Raw genomic sequence first — 16887 nt, 5'->3', positions numbered from 1 at the left:
CACAGGAATTTATATGGAAACACAAATGACCAAGAATATCCAGAACAATCCTCAGCAAAAAAAAAAGTAGGCGTCAAACTTTACTACAAAGCTTCAAAAATCAAAACAGCTTGGTATTGGTCCGGGAACAGGCATAAACAACAATGGAATGGAATTATGATCCCGGAAGCAAAACATCAATTTCTCAACCAATTCATCTTCAACAAAGCCTCCACCACATACCACTGGGGAGAGGAGAACCTATTCAGCAAATGGTCCTGGAAAACTGGCTGACCACATGCAGAAGGTTGGAACAGGACACCTACCTGGAACCATACACAAAGAAAACCAAATCTAAATGTATCAAAGACCTAAATGTAAAAACCTCAAACTATAAGAACCTTATAAAATGCAGGAGACAACCTTATGGAAATTGGAATTGGCAACCAATTCCTGATCAAAACCCCAAATGTTCATGCCACAAGAGAAAAGATAGACAAGTGAGACCTCATCAAACTGAAAAGCTTCTGCAAAGCAATATAAACCATCAAGAAAAGGGGAAGACAGCCCACAGAATGGTAAAAAATATTTACCAACTGTATATCTGACAAAGGCCTAACATCCAGAATCTACAAGGAATTCAAATATGCTGAAACAAACAAACAAAAAAATAGCCCTATTTAAAAGTGGGCAAAATATATAAATAGACACTTCTCAAAAGACACACACAAACAGCCAACAGATACATGAAAAAATGCTCAGCCTCACTAGTCATCAAAGAAATGCAAATTAAAAACCACACTGAGATACTACCTAACTCCTGTCAAGATAGCCATCATTAATAACTCAAAAAGCAAGAGACGTTGGAGAGGATATGGGAAAAAGGGAATGCTTCTACACTGTTGGTAGGAGTGTAAACTAGGGCAACCTCTGTGGAAAACAGTGTGGCGATTCCTAAAAGATCTAGAAATTGGACTTCCTTATGACCTAGCAATCCCCCTTCTGGGAACATCCCCAGAGAAACTCAAATCACTCTACAAAAAAGATACCTGAACATGCATGTTTATTGAAGCGTTATTCACAATAGCAAAAACATGGGACCAACCCTGCTGACCAGCAAAAGTGAACTGGATAAAAATAATGTGGTACATATACACAATATAATATTACACAGTCATAAAGAAGAACAAAATTATGGACCTCGTAGCAACTTGAATGAATTTAGAGTCTACAATATTCAGTGATCTATCACAGAAACAAAGAACTGAGTACCACATGTTCTCTCTCATAAGCAGACCCTGAACATTTATCATACTACTATAAGAAAGTGATTGGCAGTAATGGGAAACTGCCAGGGGAGGGAGGGAGGACACACTATATCAATAAGGATAACTGATCTCAAACCAGGTGAAGTGGGGACCAAAGGGAGGTCTAAACTTTACCTGTACAATGACTACTTGAATACCTAATCCTGAATAGTACCCCACATCTTTAAAATAAGATGAAATAAAATATTTAAATATATATAAAAAATAAGCAGTTAAGAATTCACAATACAGACTTCCACAAACCTAGTTCAAATTACAGCCGATTGCAGTTAATCTCTTTGACTTGGTATTTCTTCATCCATTGTAAATAGACATTAAGGAAAATTTTAAAAATGCCCATCACGTATTCATGTGCGGTTTTAAATTAGAGAGTGTTAAATAAATGGCAGCTATGATTAGCCTGGAAACATTCCTCTCCTTCCATCAAGTCATAGCCTTGTCCTTCCCCAGGGTATGGGGCTCAAACCTAGCCTTCAGTTCTTGTAGAAAGCTTTGAAATTATTGAGAGGTATCTACAGGGTAGTCCATGGTAGGATGGCAAAGACAGTGACTGGGGTTCAGGAATAATATAGATGATCAGCCAAATTGGTGACTGAGGCACAGAAATAATTTAATGACCAAAATTCTCTAAAATCCAGAAATGACTGAGGACTCTGCAAGACAAATTATCCCCAGAAATGGCTCCTCCCTTCCAGCCCTTGCTCTGGCATTGACACAATGCCTACTCTTTGCAATCTACATTTCCCTTATTCCTAAGCACTCGCACTTTCTGGGCAGCAGAATCTCCCTGAATGAAGGAACCCAAGGGGTTCAGGCCTCCATCTCATTATGACCCCAGACCTGGAGACCTTTCCTTCTTCCTCAGTTTGGATCTCTTCACTGATCCTAGAGGACTTCAGACATAAAAGGGTTAATCCCACCAACACCCTTTTCCCCTCTTCTTAAAACCAGAACTTGACTGTTTCTAGTGACTTTCATACCTATAACATTTCAAAATCAATTTAATTTCCTGTACTGGGTTCCTTTTTTTATACAGCATCTTATTTGTCTTTTTAAAAAACTGTATATACTTCATCCAATAATTTCTGTACATCATAAGACAAATAGTATCCTTAAAACAAATCTATCATTTCTCCCCCTAAAATAGAGACAGAGTTAGAAATTCACTTCTAAAAGGACAGTTAGTTATATTTATATAATATCTATTATGTTTTTCTGACAATTTGCCACAGGGCTTCATCTGAACTGGCTCAAGCCTGTAATCCCAGCACTTTGGGAGACAGAGACAAGAGGATTGCCTGAACTCAGGGGTGGGAGACCAGTCTGAGTATCATGGTGAGACCTCATCTCTACAATAAATAAATTCTTTTAAAAAATTGGCCAGGTGTGGTGGCACATGCCTGTGATTCCAGACACTTAGAAGGCTGAGGCAGAAGGATCACCTGAGCCCAGCAGGTCGAGGCTGTGGTGGCTGTGAGTATGCCACTACACTCCAACTTGAACTCTGACTCAAAAACAAAAGCAAAAACAAAAACAAAAGAAAGATAGAAAGGAAGGAAGGAAGCAAGGAAGAAAAAGAAAAAAAGAAAGAGAAAGAAAGAAAGAAAGAAAGAAAGAAAGAAAGAAAGAAAGAAAGAAAGAAAGAAAAGAAAGAAAGAAAGAAAAGAAAATACTGGTACACCGTGGCAGTTCATCCTCCAGTATTTCCAGTGCTGTGGCAATTTTTTATGTTTCTTGGTGTTTTCATGAAGGCAAATCAAGGATCACTAGCCCTCCTGTGTCTTATCTCAGATTTTCCCATTCACATTTATGGAATGGGTAATTTTTGTTCTTTGAATAGAAAAAAGTTTAATTTATGTATGTGTTTATCCACATCTTGAAGACTAACAATAATTCTTTATAATCTTACCCTCTCTTTCAGCTGAATTTTATTCTGTTTCTGAATACAGTTAGAGTTCTTGCTACCAAAATTTGGGAGACCAATGCAATTGGGCATGACACGAGAAAGCAATACAGGTAATCCCAGGAAAGGCATCCAAATAGCAGATACTAATCTGAAATGTCTTTAAGAGATTACATTTATGAATGTATATGTTTGTTTGGTTCATTGTATGATTTATCAAAAACTATATGTAGTTTAGAAAAATGTAAGTAACCCAAAGTCTACCCAATGTGCTTAAATTCTAAGGATTTTTAAAATCTGTGCTTAAGGCGGGCTCGGTGGCTCAGCCTGTAATCCCAGTACTTTGGGAGACTGAGGTGAGTGGATTGCCCGAGCCTGCGGGTTCGAGACCCGCCTGGGCAGCGAGACCTCATCTCTACAATAAATCAAAAAATCAGCTGGGCGTGGTAGCGCATGTCTGTAATTCCGGCTACTTGGAAGGCTGAGGTGGAAGGATAGCCAGAGCCCAGCAGGTCGAGGCTGCGGTGGCCAGGAGCAGCCACTGCACTCCAGTCTGGGCGACAGAATGAGATTATAACTCAAAAAAAAAAAAAAAAAAATCTGTGCTTAACAGCTTAGAATTTGCCCATAAACCATTTATGAACCCCCAGGAAATATATTGTTGATGATGTTGGCGGACTCTTTTGTCTACATTCTAAAAATATGTCATGGCTGGACGTGGTGGCTCACACACATAATCCTAGCATGTTGGGAAACCAAGGAAGATCGCTTAAGGCCAGGAATTCGAGACAAGCCTGGGCAACAAAGCAAGACCTTATCATGACAAAAAATGAAATAAAATAAGAAATAACCAGATGTGGTGGTGCTGGTGTATAGTTCCAACTTCTTGGGAAGCTGAGGCGGATCACCTGAGCCCAGGAGGTTGAGGCTGCAGTAAGTCATGGTCGTGCCACTGCACCCAGCTTGGGTGACAGAGTGAGAACCCCGACTCAATAAATAAATAAATTAAGTAATAATAAAAACATGCCAGAACCGGAAAAAAATCAAGAAGTGCATTTGCTGTATTGTTTCCAATCTTCACAACAAATCAGCTCCTACCCAAATCTAACTTTTTAAGAACTTTCAAATGTGCTGATTGAGGGAGGTCTATTCTTTAGTCCTGCCTGAAGATAAGGGAAAATTGAGTGTTTATGGTGATTATCAAAAGCTCCTAAGGGTGTGTCCATTTCTCATAATGATCATTCGGGAAATTCTGAATAATAGCTGCCTCTATCCAACTAGACACATACATCTAGTAATCAGGCGGTTGTGGATTTGGCTTCACAATCCCCAAGCAGTTAGTTATTTCTTTTTGCCTTGGATTGTTGTGAAATGCCATCTCAGACATGGAAAGGAAGAATTTATAGTCAGCATTTTTTGATCTTCTCTCACTAATATCCTCTAAGTGCTTTGTTGAGTTGTTCTTCTTCACCAATTAGGTAACATTTACTGTTGAGCTGCAGAGACTTGAGGTAAGATCTGTGGTGCAGATAGGATGCACACTATTAACACTCCAGCAGGTGCTAGCTCGTCATTTTTAGTGTGCTACAAGTGGTAGTATTAATATGGAAATTGTGCATGAATTTACAGTCCAGGACCGACGTTCTACTAATAGAGCTCGTCTCTGATGTCGCATCTCTTTGGTGAAGACTAGAGCCAAAGGATGATAGAACGATGTAAAATGTAAATGACCTTTCATTTTCTTTGTAAAATGAAAAAGTGCAATGGTGTTTTTTCCAGTTCTGAAAAAAGCTGTTTTATTTTCCATAGTTATGAATGATATGAACTTGTAGTTTCAGTAAAAACTTGCCCAAGAGACATGAGAAATCCTGGAGGAAACAAAGGGTGGCTTATCTTTAAAAAAAATAGACAGACTAGACAATATTTTGAGTTACTTCATGGGGAATATGTCTCAGAATAATTGAAAAGAATAATTTATCAAGGATTAAGACTACCAGCTACTCAGAATTCAGAATAACTTTTAAATAAGCAGGCACCCAGAAGTTTTTTTTTTTTTTAATTTGAAGTGGCTAATTAGAATAGTTAAGGTTAACAGGAACAGGACAAATGTTTTCAGTCTTTCTTGAACTCACAATCTAGTGGGGGAGGGGAAAGAAAGAGTTATTAAGATTGATTTAATTAAATAAAATGAAGAAAGTACCCATAGAGATACCTTTATAAACTGTTATATGTACAGAAAAGAGGAAAATATTAATTCAAGGCCAGCAGTGATCAAGAAGGGCTTAAGAGCAATAGTAGTATATATATTTTAAAAATCTAAATTGACCTTTGAAAGAAAATTACAGATTTTTCTAGAGCTGTTCACCTGGGGAGAGATCACCTCAGAAGAAACACTGCAAGAAATGGAAATCTATTTTCTAAATAGGGCTCTGAATTTCCAAATCATTTGAGCTCTTTGTATTCCTCTCATGGCTTTACCCTTGGACAAAGAGTCATCACTGTTTCCAGCAAGCCAGAAGACCACAATCAGTTGGTAGATCTCTGAATCAACTCATTAGACAGCTGTGCATTTTTTAGAGAGCAAGGTTATAAAAATGTACAAACAACATGCATGGGTGACCAAATGGATGCTGACTAAAGTCAGTGCCCAGGATTGCAGGATGATTTGAACTGAGTAGAAAAGTCTATCTTCATAAGTGAATAGACTGGATGTGGTAGTTCACTCCTGTAATGCCAACACTTTGGGAGTCCGAGGAAAGAGGATCCCTTGAGCCCAAAAGTCCGCAACCAACTTGGGCAACATAGTGAGACTCCATCTCTACAAAAAAAAAAAAAAAAAGAGAGAGAGAGAGAGAGAGAGAGAGAATAGACAGACATATGACCCATGTATACATTTGCTTGAAACATGCCACCAATTTAGCTCATTGTCATGTAAGGATAAATTTTATAAGAAGTTCTGATTATAACTCATACAAGCGTCAAGGAACACACTTCAGAAATTGTATTTAACTCATTAATTAATGAGGAAAATAGTAAGATATCACAACTGATTCAAAAGAGAACTCGGTTCTTGATTGTAGTATTTCATCAAATCAGATCATGCATACGGAAATGAATTTATAAATGGATGCAAACTGGCACAACTTGTCGAAATCCACAGGGCTATAATTAGTGGCATTTCACTGGTCAGAATTTGCACTTCTATGGGCAGAAATTATTTGCATTACTATGGTGGGCATATTTCTAAAATGACCCCCACGTTTTCTGCCCCTGGGTGTACATGCCTTGAATAGTCGCTGTTCCCCTACCCTTTACCTTGAGTGTGAGTAAGATTTACATGGGGGTAGTCACTTACATTATATGGCAAAGGTAGTGGATTAGTCGCTCCTGCCATTATGCCATACAAGTCTCCATCCTGGAAACCCAAAGAGGGATTTTCCTGCTGGCTTTGAGGAAGCCATCTGACATGTTGTGAGGGCCAATGGCTAGCACCTGAGAGAAGCCTGCAGGAACTGAGTGAACCTTTGTCTGCAGCCAGAAGACCGTGCAGGCACTGCAAGAAACTGAGGTCTTCCAGCTATCTGAATTAGTTTAGAAATGAACCCGGAGGTCCAGATGAGAACACAGCCCTAGCCAGCATCTTCATTCCAGCCTTAGGATGCTGTGAGCCAAGGACCCAGAGTATGTGTGCCTGGATTTCTGGCCTTTAAGCCACTACATTTGTGGTATTGTTTTAAGCCACTACATTTGAGGTAATTTGTTATACAGCAATAGGAAATGAATGTAATTACTATCGGTTTTCTACAAATGAACTTCTATCTCTACAGTGTTGTAAAAAAAGCTTAGTCATAGACAAAGAGGAAGAAAACCCAACTGACTGAACTAGCAGTATACCCAATAAATTTTCATGCCTAAGGCAACTTTTCCTTATTTTGCATTGAACAAAACTGTCCCTAAATATTTATATTTGTGATCATTTGATGACGTGTTGTGCTGCTTTATTTTTTGTTTTAACCTAGTTCTTGGTTCCTACTCACCCACAGTAGAGACAATCCAAGTTAGTTTGATTTCGAGAACAGTCTTCAGGGGAATTTACCCTTTTATTTTAAAAGAAGAAATGCAATTTTCTTTTCAGAGTGATGTCAGTTAGACAAGATTTTCAAGGTTCTGCAAGTACAGTTAATGCTGCCCCTCTTTGTCTGGTGAGATTAAATTAAAATGTCTTGAAGATTCTCAAAATGCCCTGCCCATATAGGCATTGATGAAAAGAGGGTACTTACCAGCTAGGAGTAAGGACAAGAAGCACATCCCGAGGAGCTCTAAAAGTTGAAAGGATGAGTTAGGTCAGAGAAATCCTTTGCTTATTAGGGTGCTGTCTTGGATGGAACAGACTAAAATCAGAATTTTCAAACTGTAGGTAACTCAAGGCAAGAGATGCGATAACTAGGATCAGCACAGGCGACAACTCATAAGCTGCAGGGGAGGCTATGAATGTGAGGCAGAGAGGGTGGCTCTGAGCCAAGAGAAGCGGATGGTCCAGGTCCTAGTGAGAGAGAAGACAGGCAGAGCACAATGGAGTAGATTTGTCTAAATTAGGCATTTAAATATGCTTTTGTGGGACACTCCAGCTCCTGTGGGAGTTAATAAGGAGGTTGTGACGGGAAAGTGTGTGTATGTGGAAGACGGTCCCTAGTAAAACCTTAGAATATTAGAGTCCATGTGAATGTCTGGCCCTATTTTCTTATTTTAAAGATAAGAAAACTAAATCATGATCACACAGGCAGTTGACATCAAGTCTGGAACCTGACAACCTTCTCTGTTGTCTTAGTCCAGTGTCATCTCTATTCACCAACAACTTGTTTTCAAGAATAAAAACAAACAAAAAATAAATAAAGCAACTGGGGGAAGGACTAGCGAGAGAGGAAGAAAGTCATACTTATCTGGCATTATTAGAGAGTTGAATCATTCATAGATAAAGACGGATATTTGAGAAATAAAAAAGAAAGAAGAAACCAGATTTGGAAATTTCTTGAATTAAAAAGTACAAAAGAAGAAAAATGCCCCCATAAAATTGCGTACTTTGTTGTGCTAAATATCTATTGCTGCTAAACAAATTACCACAAACTTAATGGCTTAAAACAACAGTTGGGGCTGTGGTTTTATCTGAAGTCTGGGCTGAGAAAGAACCTACTTCTAAGCTCATGGGATTGTTGGCAGGATTCAGTTACTTGCTGTCTATTGTCACTTTTCCTTGCCACATGGGTGTCTCCGGAGAGCAGTTCACAACATGACAGGTTGCTTCACCAATCCAAACAAGGGAACAAGTCTGTTAGTAAGATGGTAGTTACAATCTTAGACAGCATAATCTCAGAAGGACATGTCGTCTTCTTTGTCATCATCTATTCTTTAGAGGCAAGTTCTAGGTTCTACACACATTCAGAAAGGAAGGATTAATAAGGGCATGAAGAGCAAGAGGTAGGGGTCATTGGGAGCCATTTAGAATGAACTGATTATATTGGAAAGTCAGAGATTCCTCCAAAAATGTATAGGCTGGGCTCAGTGGCTCAGCCTGTAATCTCAGCACTTTGAGAGGCCGAGGCAGGTGGATTGCCTAAGCCCGTGGGTTCAAGACCGACCCGGGTAATTTGGCGAGAACTCATCTCTACAATAAATAAAAAATTAGCTGGGTTTGGTAGCATGCCTAGAGATCCACAAACTTGGAAGGCTGAGGCGGAAGGATTGCTGGAGCCCAGCAGGTTGACACTGGGGTGGCCATGAGCGTGCCACTGCACTCCAGCCTGGGTGACAGAGTGAGACTCCAATTCAAATAAATAAATAAATAATCAAATAAAATGTACAGAAAGAGATTGTTAAGGAAAATAATGTCAAATTATTTAGTTTGAAAAAATAAAATTAAAAAAATAACTAGACAAAATAGAACTACAGACTATTGGAGATAGAGTAGACAGGGAATATTTAGAGAAGACAAGAGGAATTGACCACATATGTCTCTTAAGAAATTATAAAAGGTCTCCAAGAGTAAGCAGACTTAATGATATAGTGGAGGTCCAAATATAAGGAGAAACAAGATTAATTGATTTCAAAATGAACAAAAGAAGCCAAAATGCACCGGTGGAAGTTAGCCTGGATAGAGGCAATACTCCTTTAAATCTCAAATGTAGATGTTAAAGAATTACAACAGAAAAAAAAAAAGGTATCTCACAACTTTATGAAAAGAGCTTCCTTTCAGCAAAAAGAGTGAAAATGAAATGGGAGAGATTCAGGGGGTAGTGATTAGGGGAACTGAAAGACTCTCTGGTTTATGAATGCAAAGGCTTGCCGTTCTTTTCCAGAAAACTGGCCAAATCGACGCTGGTCCTGGTCCTGGTCTTTGGGGTGCATTACATCGTGTTTGTGTGCCTGCCTCACTCCTACACTGGGCTCGGCTGGGAGATCCGCATGCACTGTGAGCTCTTCTTCAACTCCTTCCAGGTGAAGGGTGTTGCCTAGACATTTGTTCCTTGTGATTTGCTTCTTTTCTTCCCTTGCAAACCCTTTTCTCTGTGCTTTCTTTGGCTTTCTCTGTGCTTTCTCTGTGACTCTCAGGAGTCACATGAGGGTGATGCACCGTGATGCTTGTGCTTTTCTGTCTCAGAGAGGTCAGCATAATCCTCTGCTCATAGCGGGAGCAGTTCTGGGCTGTTTCTCATACAAAGAGGTTGGGTGGCGAGGCAAGAAAGCATCTTGTAAAATAGATAACACGTGCAGAATAGGAACCTTTGTAGGTGTGGATGGAAAATAAGTGAAAGCAAAGGAAGGTGAAGGTAGGGAAGATTTTTAAAATGGTGGGGAAGAGGAAAGACAAAAGCAAGGAAGAGGTTGCTGGCACCCATTTGATCCCACTTGAAAATATGTTTACCATCATCTCTACGTGGCTTACCCTTTGTCCTTGTAACGCATTTGCTTCTGCCTCCTGACACCTTAAATCTAGTCCACACACAACAGTCTGAAGAATCTCAATGTAAATTTAATCCTATCACTTACTTGCCAGAACTCTCCAAAGGCTTCCAATTCTGCTCACAATAAAATCCAAATGCCATTGTCTGGCACGCTCAGCCCTGCGTGGCGTGGAGCCTGCAGGCCTTTCACCCTGTCTCACGCTACGCTCTGTGCAGCCCACCGAGTCAGAAACCTGCTGTTGCTTTCACCCTCTATTCTTCAAGCCCACTCCTGCCTCTGGGACTCATATTTGCTGTTCCATCTGCCTGAGATGTTTTGTTTCCTGAATGTTCACACAGCTGGCTTCTTGTTCTTGTTACTCACATCAGCTTAAATGTCACCTCCTCAGAGAAGTCTTTGCCCACTCTGTTATTCTCTTTAACATCACTTATTTTTCCTGCATAACCCTTATCACCTTGCATTTTTATCATATGGTTATTTGTTTATATTTTATCCATAGCCCTTTCTTCTAGAACAGGGACCTTGTCTGTCTTGTTTACATTGTTTATCCTTGTCCTGTCAAACTGAGCCACTACTTCCATACTGTATAAGCAAAATAAACATTTTTGAATGAATGAAAACAAGTTTCTTACCATGTGATACTCTATGTCTATAGTTTTCAGCATTCACATCTTATACTTTTTCCTTACCAAGCAGGAAATGGATAGCATGTGATCCTTAAGTGGAAACAGAAATGATACTGATCTAGTAGGAATGTGTGTGTGTGTGTGTGTGTGTGTGTGTGTGTGTGTGTGTGTGTTTTAACTCAGTTTTGTTCACCTGACACCAAGGAAAGATCAAAAACACATTTAATGTAAACTTGAGGACAACCTAGAAACACGAGGAGAGAATAATCCATACACACACACACACACACACACACACACACACACACAGAATTATACAAAAAGTTTGTCAACTAGCACCTTTTGACACAAGACATCTTAGTGCTGTGAGCTTAATGAATTGTCAGTGATCTAACTTTTTGTTGTTGTTGTTCTGCAGGGTTTCTTTGTGTCTATCATCTATTGCTACTGCAATGGAGAGGTAGGTTTCTAGAAACCTTGGATGTCCCACAGGTCTCCCTTTGAGTAAGCTGTGGCCATCATAATGTGAACTGAATCTCTTTGGAATTCTCAGGATTTACAGAACAGAATGGGTGAGAAGAATGGAGCTATTTTAATCATAAATTATTTTGAGAAAGCAAGAGTTAATGTAAATAAGCTAGAGTCTTCCTCTTCTAGCATTTAAATATTAACCCAGTTGTAAACTTTGATATTTAAAAAAGACAACGTGCTGGGATACAAATTGATTCTTGGATGGACAGAGAACTTCATATGCCAGTCAATTCTTAAACCTATGTTCCATTTCAAGTCCTATAAGAAACTCAAAAATAACTTTTTCTGGGACAAATCTACTAAAATTTTTTTATTTTTACAAGATGATGATGGGACAGTATCAGTTCATTTAAGAGTTGGCCAGGGAGAAGAAATCACATCGGATAATATGCTTTACCCTGTAACCTTTAACATGTCCTGCTGTTAAATGAGTTGCCACCATTCTTCTCTCAAATTTTAAATTTGCTGCATGCAAGTCCCAGAAGTGCAAGGACATTGTAGACCAGCTGATGCTTCTGACCATGTTTAGAGTCTAAATGTTAGTCCAGTTCTTGCAGAAAGAGCTTAAATTAAGTAGTAACTCATTATTTCCTGATTTACCTCTATATTGTTTTTATCCTATTTTGCAGGAGGGGTAAGTCAGTCAGTTGTTGATTTTTTTTGCCAAGATCAACGAATAGAAGTTTGTTGTTTCAGGTGACATCAGCTAATCAAGTTTCCACTGCTTCCCATGAAATGCCCAAATAAGCTCCTTTTCGCAAAGTGGCAATAGGAGTAAAACTGAATCCTCCGCAGTAGGAAAGAAAACGAGCCTCACTCTTATAAGAATGCACCTACAGTGCTTACTTTTCTTTTCCTTTGTGTCTTTTCCTCCCTAGGGATGCATACGCACATTGATAGTGTGACAGTGACATTTCAAGTAGAGGTCCTTCCATGTCTTTCCTCAGCCTCTGCTGGTGTAAAAGACATCAGACATTAAAATGGTGAATTCAGTTTATTCAGTAACTACGGACACCAAGACAAAGAGCTGAACTCCATTCCAATGTGGGCAACAGTGGTTAGCGTGTTTTAAAGAGAGAATGAGAGAGGAAGGTATGCAGGGGACCGGTCGAGTCAGAGAAGAAAAACATACACAGGGTTGGTCAATATGCGATCAGACCAGCCGTTCCTGCTAATTGGCAGGTAGCGAAGGGGTCTAGTCTCCCACAGAGACTGGGAGACAGAAGTCTTATGCTTCTTGATGACTACAGTTTGAAGAAATGGCTCTTAGCACCTTGAAAGAGCAGATTCTGAGTTGCAAGAGCTACGTACTGATGAGCCCTTTTTGGTAAATGCTCTGAGAAAAAGAGGCCACAGGCCTATCATCAGATGTGTGCTGGCTAGAATCCATAGTACATGTTCCTGGCAGCATTGCTTTTTCAGACAGGCACTAGGGACTCAGCCTTCTGTTCTAGAAGCCGGGCTAAAGTTTCTTCAAGTCTTTTAGTGCAGGAGTTGGGTAGGGTGTCACGTGTCCAGCAAGAGTTCTGTGGTTCTCACTAGCACTATTTATTTCATGCTTCTCCTACAACCCAGAATCCTCTTTTTTCTGTCCTGTAAGTCAGATTTATCTATTGGCTGCATTTCAACTTCTATTTCAATTCTTTCTTTAAAAAAAAATTTACTTTAAAGATGTGGGGTACAATTCAGGGTTAGGTAAACAAATGGTCATCATACAGGTAAAGTTTGGGCCTCACTTTAGTCCCCACTTCACCTGGTTTGAGATCAGGTACCCTTATTGATGAAGTGTGCCCCCGTGTCCGTCCCCCCTCCCCTGGCAGTTTCCTACTACTGCCAATCCCTTTAAATTCTAACTTTGGACAAATTAACAACTCTCTGAGCTTCAGTTTACTCATCTCCAAAAACAACACCTATATGAAAAGTTTTGTGAGGTGGAGAGGAACTAGACTTGGAAGGCCCAGGCACGTACAATACCCTCAACCGATGCTTATTACTAGTGTTGACATCAAGGCAAACATCTTCGCAAAGGTCTCCTTGGTGGTTTCTGCTGCCTAACGTGTCTCTCATCGTTTAGGTTCAGGCTGAGGTGAAGAAGGTGTGGAGTCACTGGAATCTCTCCGTAGACTGGAAAAGGACGCAGAAACGCGGCAGTCACCGGTTAGGCTCAGTGCTCACCACCGCAATGCACAGTACCAGCAGCCAGTCGCAGGGGGCGGCCAGCACACGCTTGGTGGTCCTCCCTGGCACAGTTGCCAAGACGACCAGCAGCCGGCCTGACAGCCACGTGACTTTACCTGGCTATGTCTGGAGCAACTCAGAGCAGGACTGCTTGCCACACTCAATTTGTGAGGAGGCCCAGGAAGGTAGCAGGAGCCAGGGAGGTGATATCCCAATGGGGGAGCCTTCCTGGCCTGTGGAATACAATCCAGACACTGAAGGATGCAGAGAAACGGAGGATGTTCTCTGAATCAACATGTATGGATCCAACAGGCTGTTCCATCTGGTTGTGTGAGAGATGGTAGGCCAGCATTTCTCTACTTGAGCCCAAAGGCCGAAAATTCAGGGTTAAGGGGTTACTTAAGGTTTTAGGCTCCATGAATTGGCCGCTATAAATACTAAAGACACGAAAAGGGAACTATTAGTGGGGTAGTTAATTATGTTTAATTGGCATCAAGTTGTTTTCTAAATTGATGTATGGTGTTTCTTCTGTGGTTGTTCATTTTTTCCTGCCACTTTGGGGTAGAAAAGAATTTCAATTGCTTGGCTCTAGTATTCTCTCATAAATAGCACCCTAAATATGATAAAGAAAACTTTGTATGTATCATTTTCCTTTTAAAAAAATTAGCACTCTCTTATTTTTTTCTCACTTTAATGTACTTGCATCATTGCATTCATTATGTCTCCTATAGGAACAATTAAAATCTGATAAATGGGTCAGGCACACCCGTAATCCCGACACTCTGGGAGGCCAGGAGGCAGGAGGATTGCTGGAGCCCAAGAGTTGGAGACTTGCCTAGGCAACATGGCCAGACTTTGTCTCTACAAAAACTGAAAAAAAAAAAAAAAGGAGAAAAGATGAATATGGCGGTGCACACCTATAGTCCTAGCTACTGGGAGACTAAGGCAAAAAGATTGGCTGAGCTCAGGAGTATGAGGCTTTGGTGAGCTGTAGTTGTGTCACTGCACTTCAGCCTGGGCAACAGAGTAACAACACCCTGACTCCAAAGAAAGAAAGAGAGAGCGAGAGAGGGAGGGAGGGAGAGAGAGAGAGAGAGAGAGAGAGAGAGAGAGAGAGAGAGAGAAGGAAGGAAGGAAGGAAGGAAGAAAGAAAGAAAAAAGAAGGAAAGAAAGAAAGAAAGATGTATGTATGTTTAAAGATAAAAGGTCTAAGAACAAACACTCACTGGAAAATAAGTTGAACAAACACTGGAAAATTAGTTGACTGGACCTTGATGAAATAATTATTTTATGACAAGCTTATATCTTTCCAGAAACAAAGTTTCTCAAAAAAGAATATTTTGTGACTAGCAAGACCTGAGGTCTTCACTCCTTCTTTGTGAACTATGACATGTAGAAAAGTTTTCTCGGTTAGTGATCTTGTGTCTGAAAACTGATTTTGTTTGTAATTATTTATATTAATAGTAAATCACTGCATCTATATCTTGTTATTGTTTGTGATCTATTACTGTATTGCACATGACACGTGGGATCAATTAAAAGTTTGTTTTAAAAATACATTTTGGGTTGCTTTTCAAAATTTTCCTTCACCATCTCACTATATTTTTGAGAACCAACTAAACTTCCCTTCTCCAAATGTCTAGATGCCAGCATTTAGCTTTTGTATTTTACTGAATTTGAAATTTCAGTATCTTGCAGATTTGAAAACATTTATTACATGCATGTCATATATCAGCAGGCATCTCGGTACTTTTTACAAACATTAATTATTTAATCTACAACACAAATTTATAGAGTAAGTCTTATTACTGTCACCTTTTTTACAGATGACACTGTGACTCACAGAGGTGGAATAACTCCCAAAGTCAGACAGCTTGTCTGACTGAATATGGAGTTAGACATACATCTATTGACATTAAATCCCATGTTCTTAATCATTATGCTACATGCCACCAATCTATATGGAGCCCATTAACAACAACACAAAAATCAATGAGTTCCTTTTAGGTAGAGAGTTTTTAAGGAACTTGTATTATGATATGTTTTAGCCTTTGATTCTCATAAAATTTCCACTCTAGCTGAGAAGACATACACATAAGAAATAAAAAAAAATCACAGAGCAATATGCTTGTGGATAAAATAATATAGATCAAACTGATCAGTCTCATTTTTCTGAACAATTTAACAAATATGGAAATAGTGAAAATAGTGTCATGATGAATAAGATGCTCGGTCTGATGACTACAAATCTACTTAAAAATATTACACTTCTTTGCTTTTCTTTCCTTCCTTTTTCATATCATAGTGTGGACCATTTTCTACCCTTTCTGTTTATGAAGGTGCCAGAGTGCATATGTAATTCATCTAATTTATTTGTTTCTATATTGTCACATCCCCAGGCTGCCTTCCTGTTAGGAGAGAACCAGCATGGGCTAAGACAGATTAGGTTCAGCTCTATTGCTTGTTTTATGCAAGACATTATAAAATCAGTCAACTTCCTTTAAAGCTCATTTTTTCCTTCTCTAAAATGAAGATAATATCTACCTCAGAAAAATGTTCTGTGCAAATTAAGGTCACAATGAGATATCTTCTCACACCAGAATGGCTTTTATTAGAAAGTCAAAGAATAACAGATGTTGGCATGGTTGTGGAGAAAAGAGAACACTCATCACTGTTGGTTAGATTGTAAACTAGTTCAACCTCTATAGAAAACAGTATGGACATTTCTCAAAGAGCTAAAAATTGACTTACTATTTGACCCAGTGATCCCACTACTAGAGATCGATCCAAAGCAAAATAAACTGATGTATACAAAAGATATCTGTACTTTTATGCTCATTACAGCACTAGTCACAAAAGCAAAATCGTGGAACCAACCTGAACGCCCACTCACAATTGACTGGATAAATAAAGTGTGGTGTATATTACACCATGGAACACTACATGGCCATAAAAAAGAATGAAATAATGTCCTTTGCAGGAACAAGGATGGAGCTGAAGGTCATCCACCCTAAGTGAACTGACTCAGAAGCCAAACACCTATGTTCTCACTCATATGTGGGAGCTAAATGGTCACAAAGATGGAAAATAATAGACACTGGGGACACCAGTAAGAAGGGAAGTGGAAGTCTAGGGTTAAGAAATAACCTGTGGGGTATAATGTTCACCATCTGGGATATAGGTCATTTGAAAGTCAGTTCCACCACTACATAGTATGTCGATGTAACAAACATGCATGCGTAGCCCCTGAATCTAAAGTAAAGATAAAAAAGGGAAAAATCACACACTGAAAACATTTTGTAAGATAAAAATTCTATGTGAAGGGTGTTGGTATATGTTGCTGTTATTATTTTAAATTAAATCTCATTTTGCCCTCTTATAA

At 39.4% G+C, this 16887-nt stretch overlaps 1 protein-coding gene across 1 annotated transcript in view; it reads left to right on the top strand.

The window, feature by feature from the left end:
• Positions 1–13794, top strand: part of PTH2R (parathyroid hormone 2 receptor) — a gene marked incomplete at its 5' end in the record, with an annotated part of 48460 nt that extends 34666 nt beyond the window's left edge. Inside the window, 4 exon segments of the mRNA XM_008070132.2 lie at positions 3229–3323; positions 9564–9702; positions 11215–11256; positions 13402–13794. Coding sequence (XP_008068323.2) covers positions 3229–3323; positions 9564–9702; positions 11215–11256; positions 13402–13794 — 669 coding nt within the window.
• Positions 13795–16887: the final 3093 nt, after the last annotated feature.

This window comes from Carlito syrichta, unplaced genomic scaffold, assembly GCF_000164805.1.
Source record: "Carlito syrichta isolate Samal-C Ts95f unplaced genomic scaffold, Tarsius_syrichta-2.0.1 Scaffold313082, whole genome shotgun sequence".
In the NCBI taxonomy this organism is placed as follows: Eukaryota; Metazoa; Chordata; class Mammalia; order Primates; family Tarsiidae; genus Carlito; species Carlito syrichta.
The sequence above is the reverse complement of the archived record's forward strand: the minus strand, read 5'-3'. Positions and strand labels throughout refer to the sequence as shown.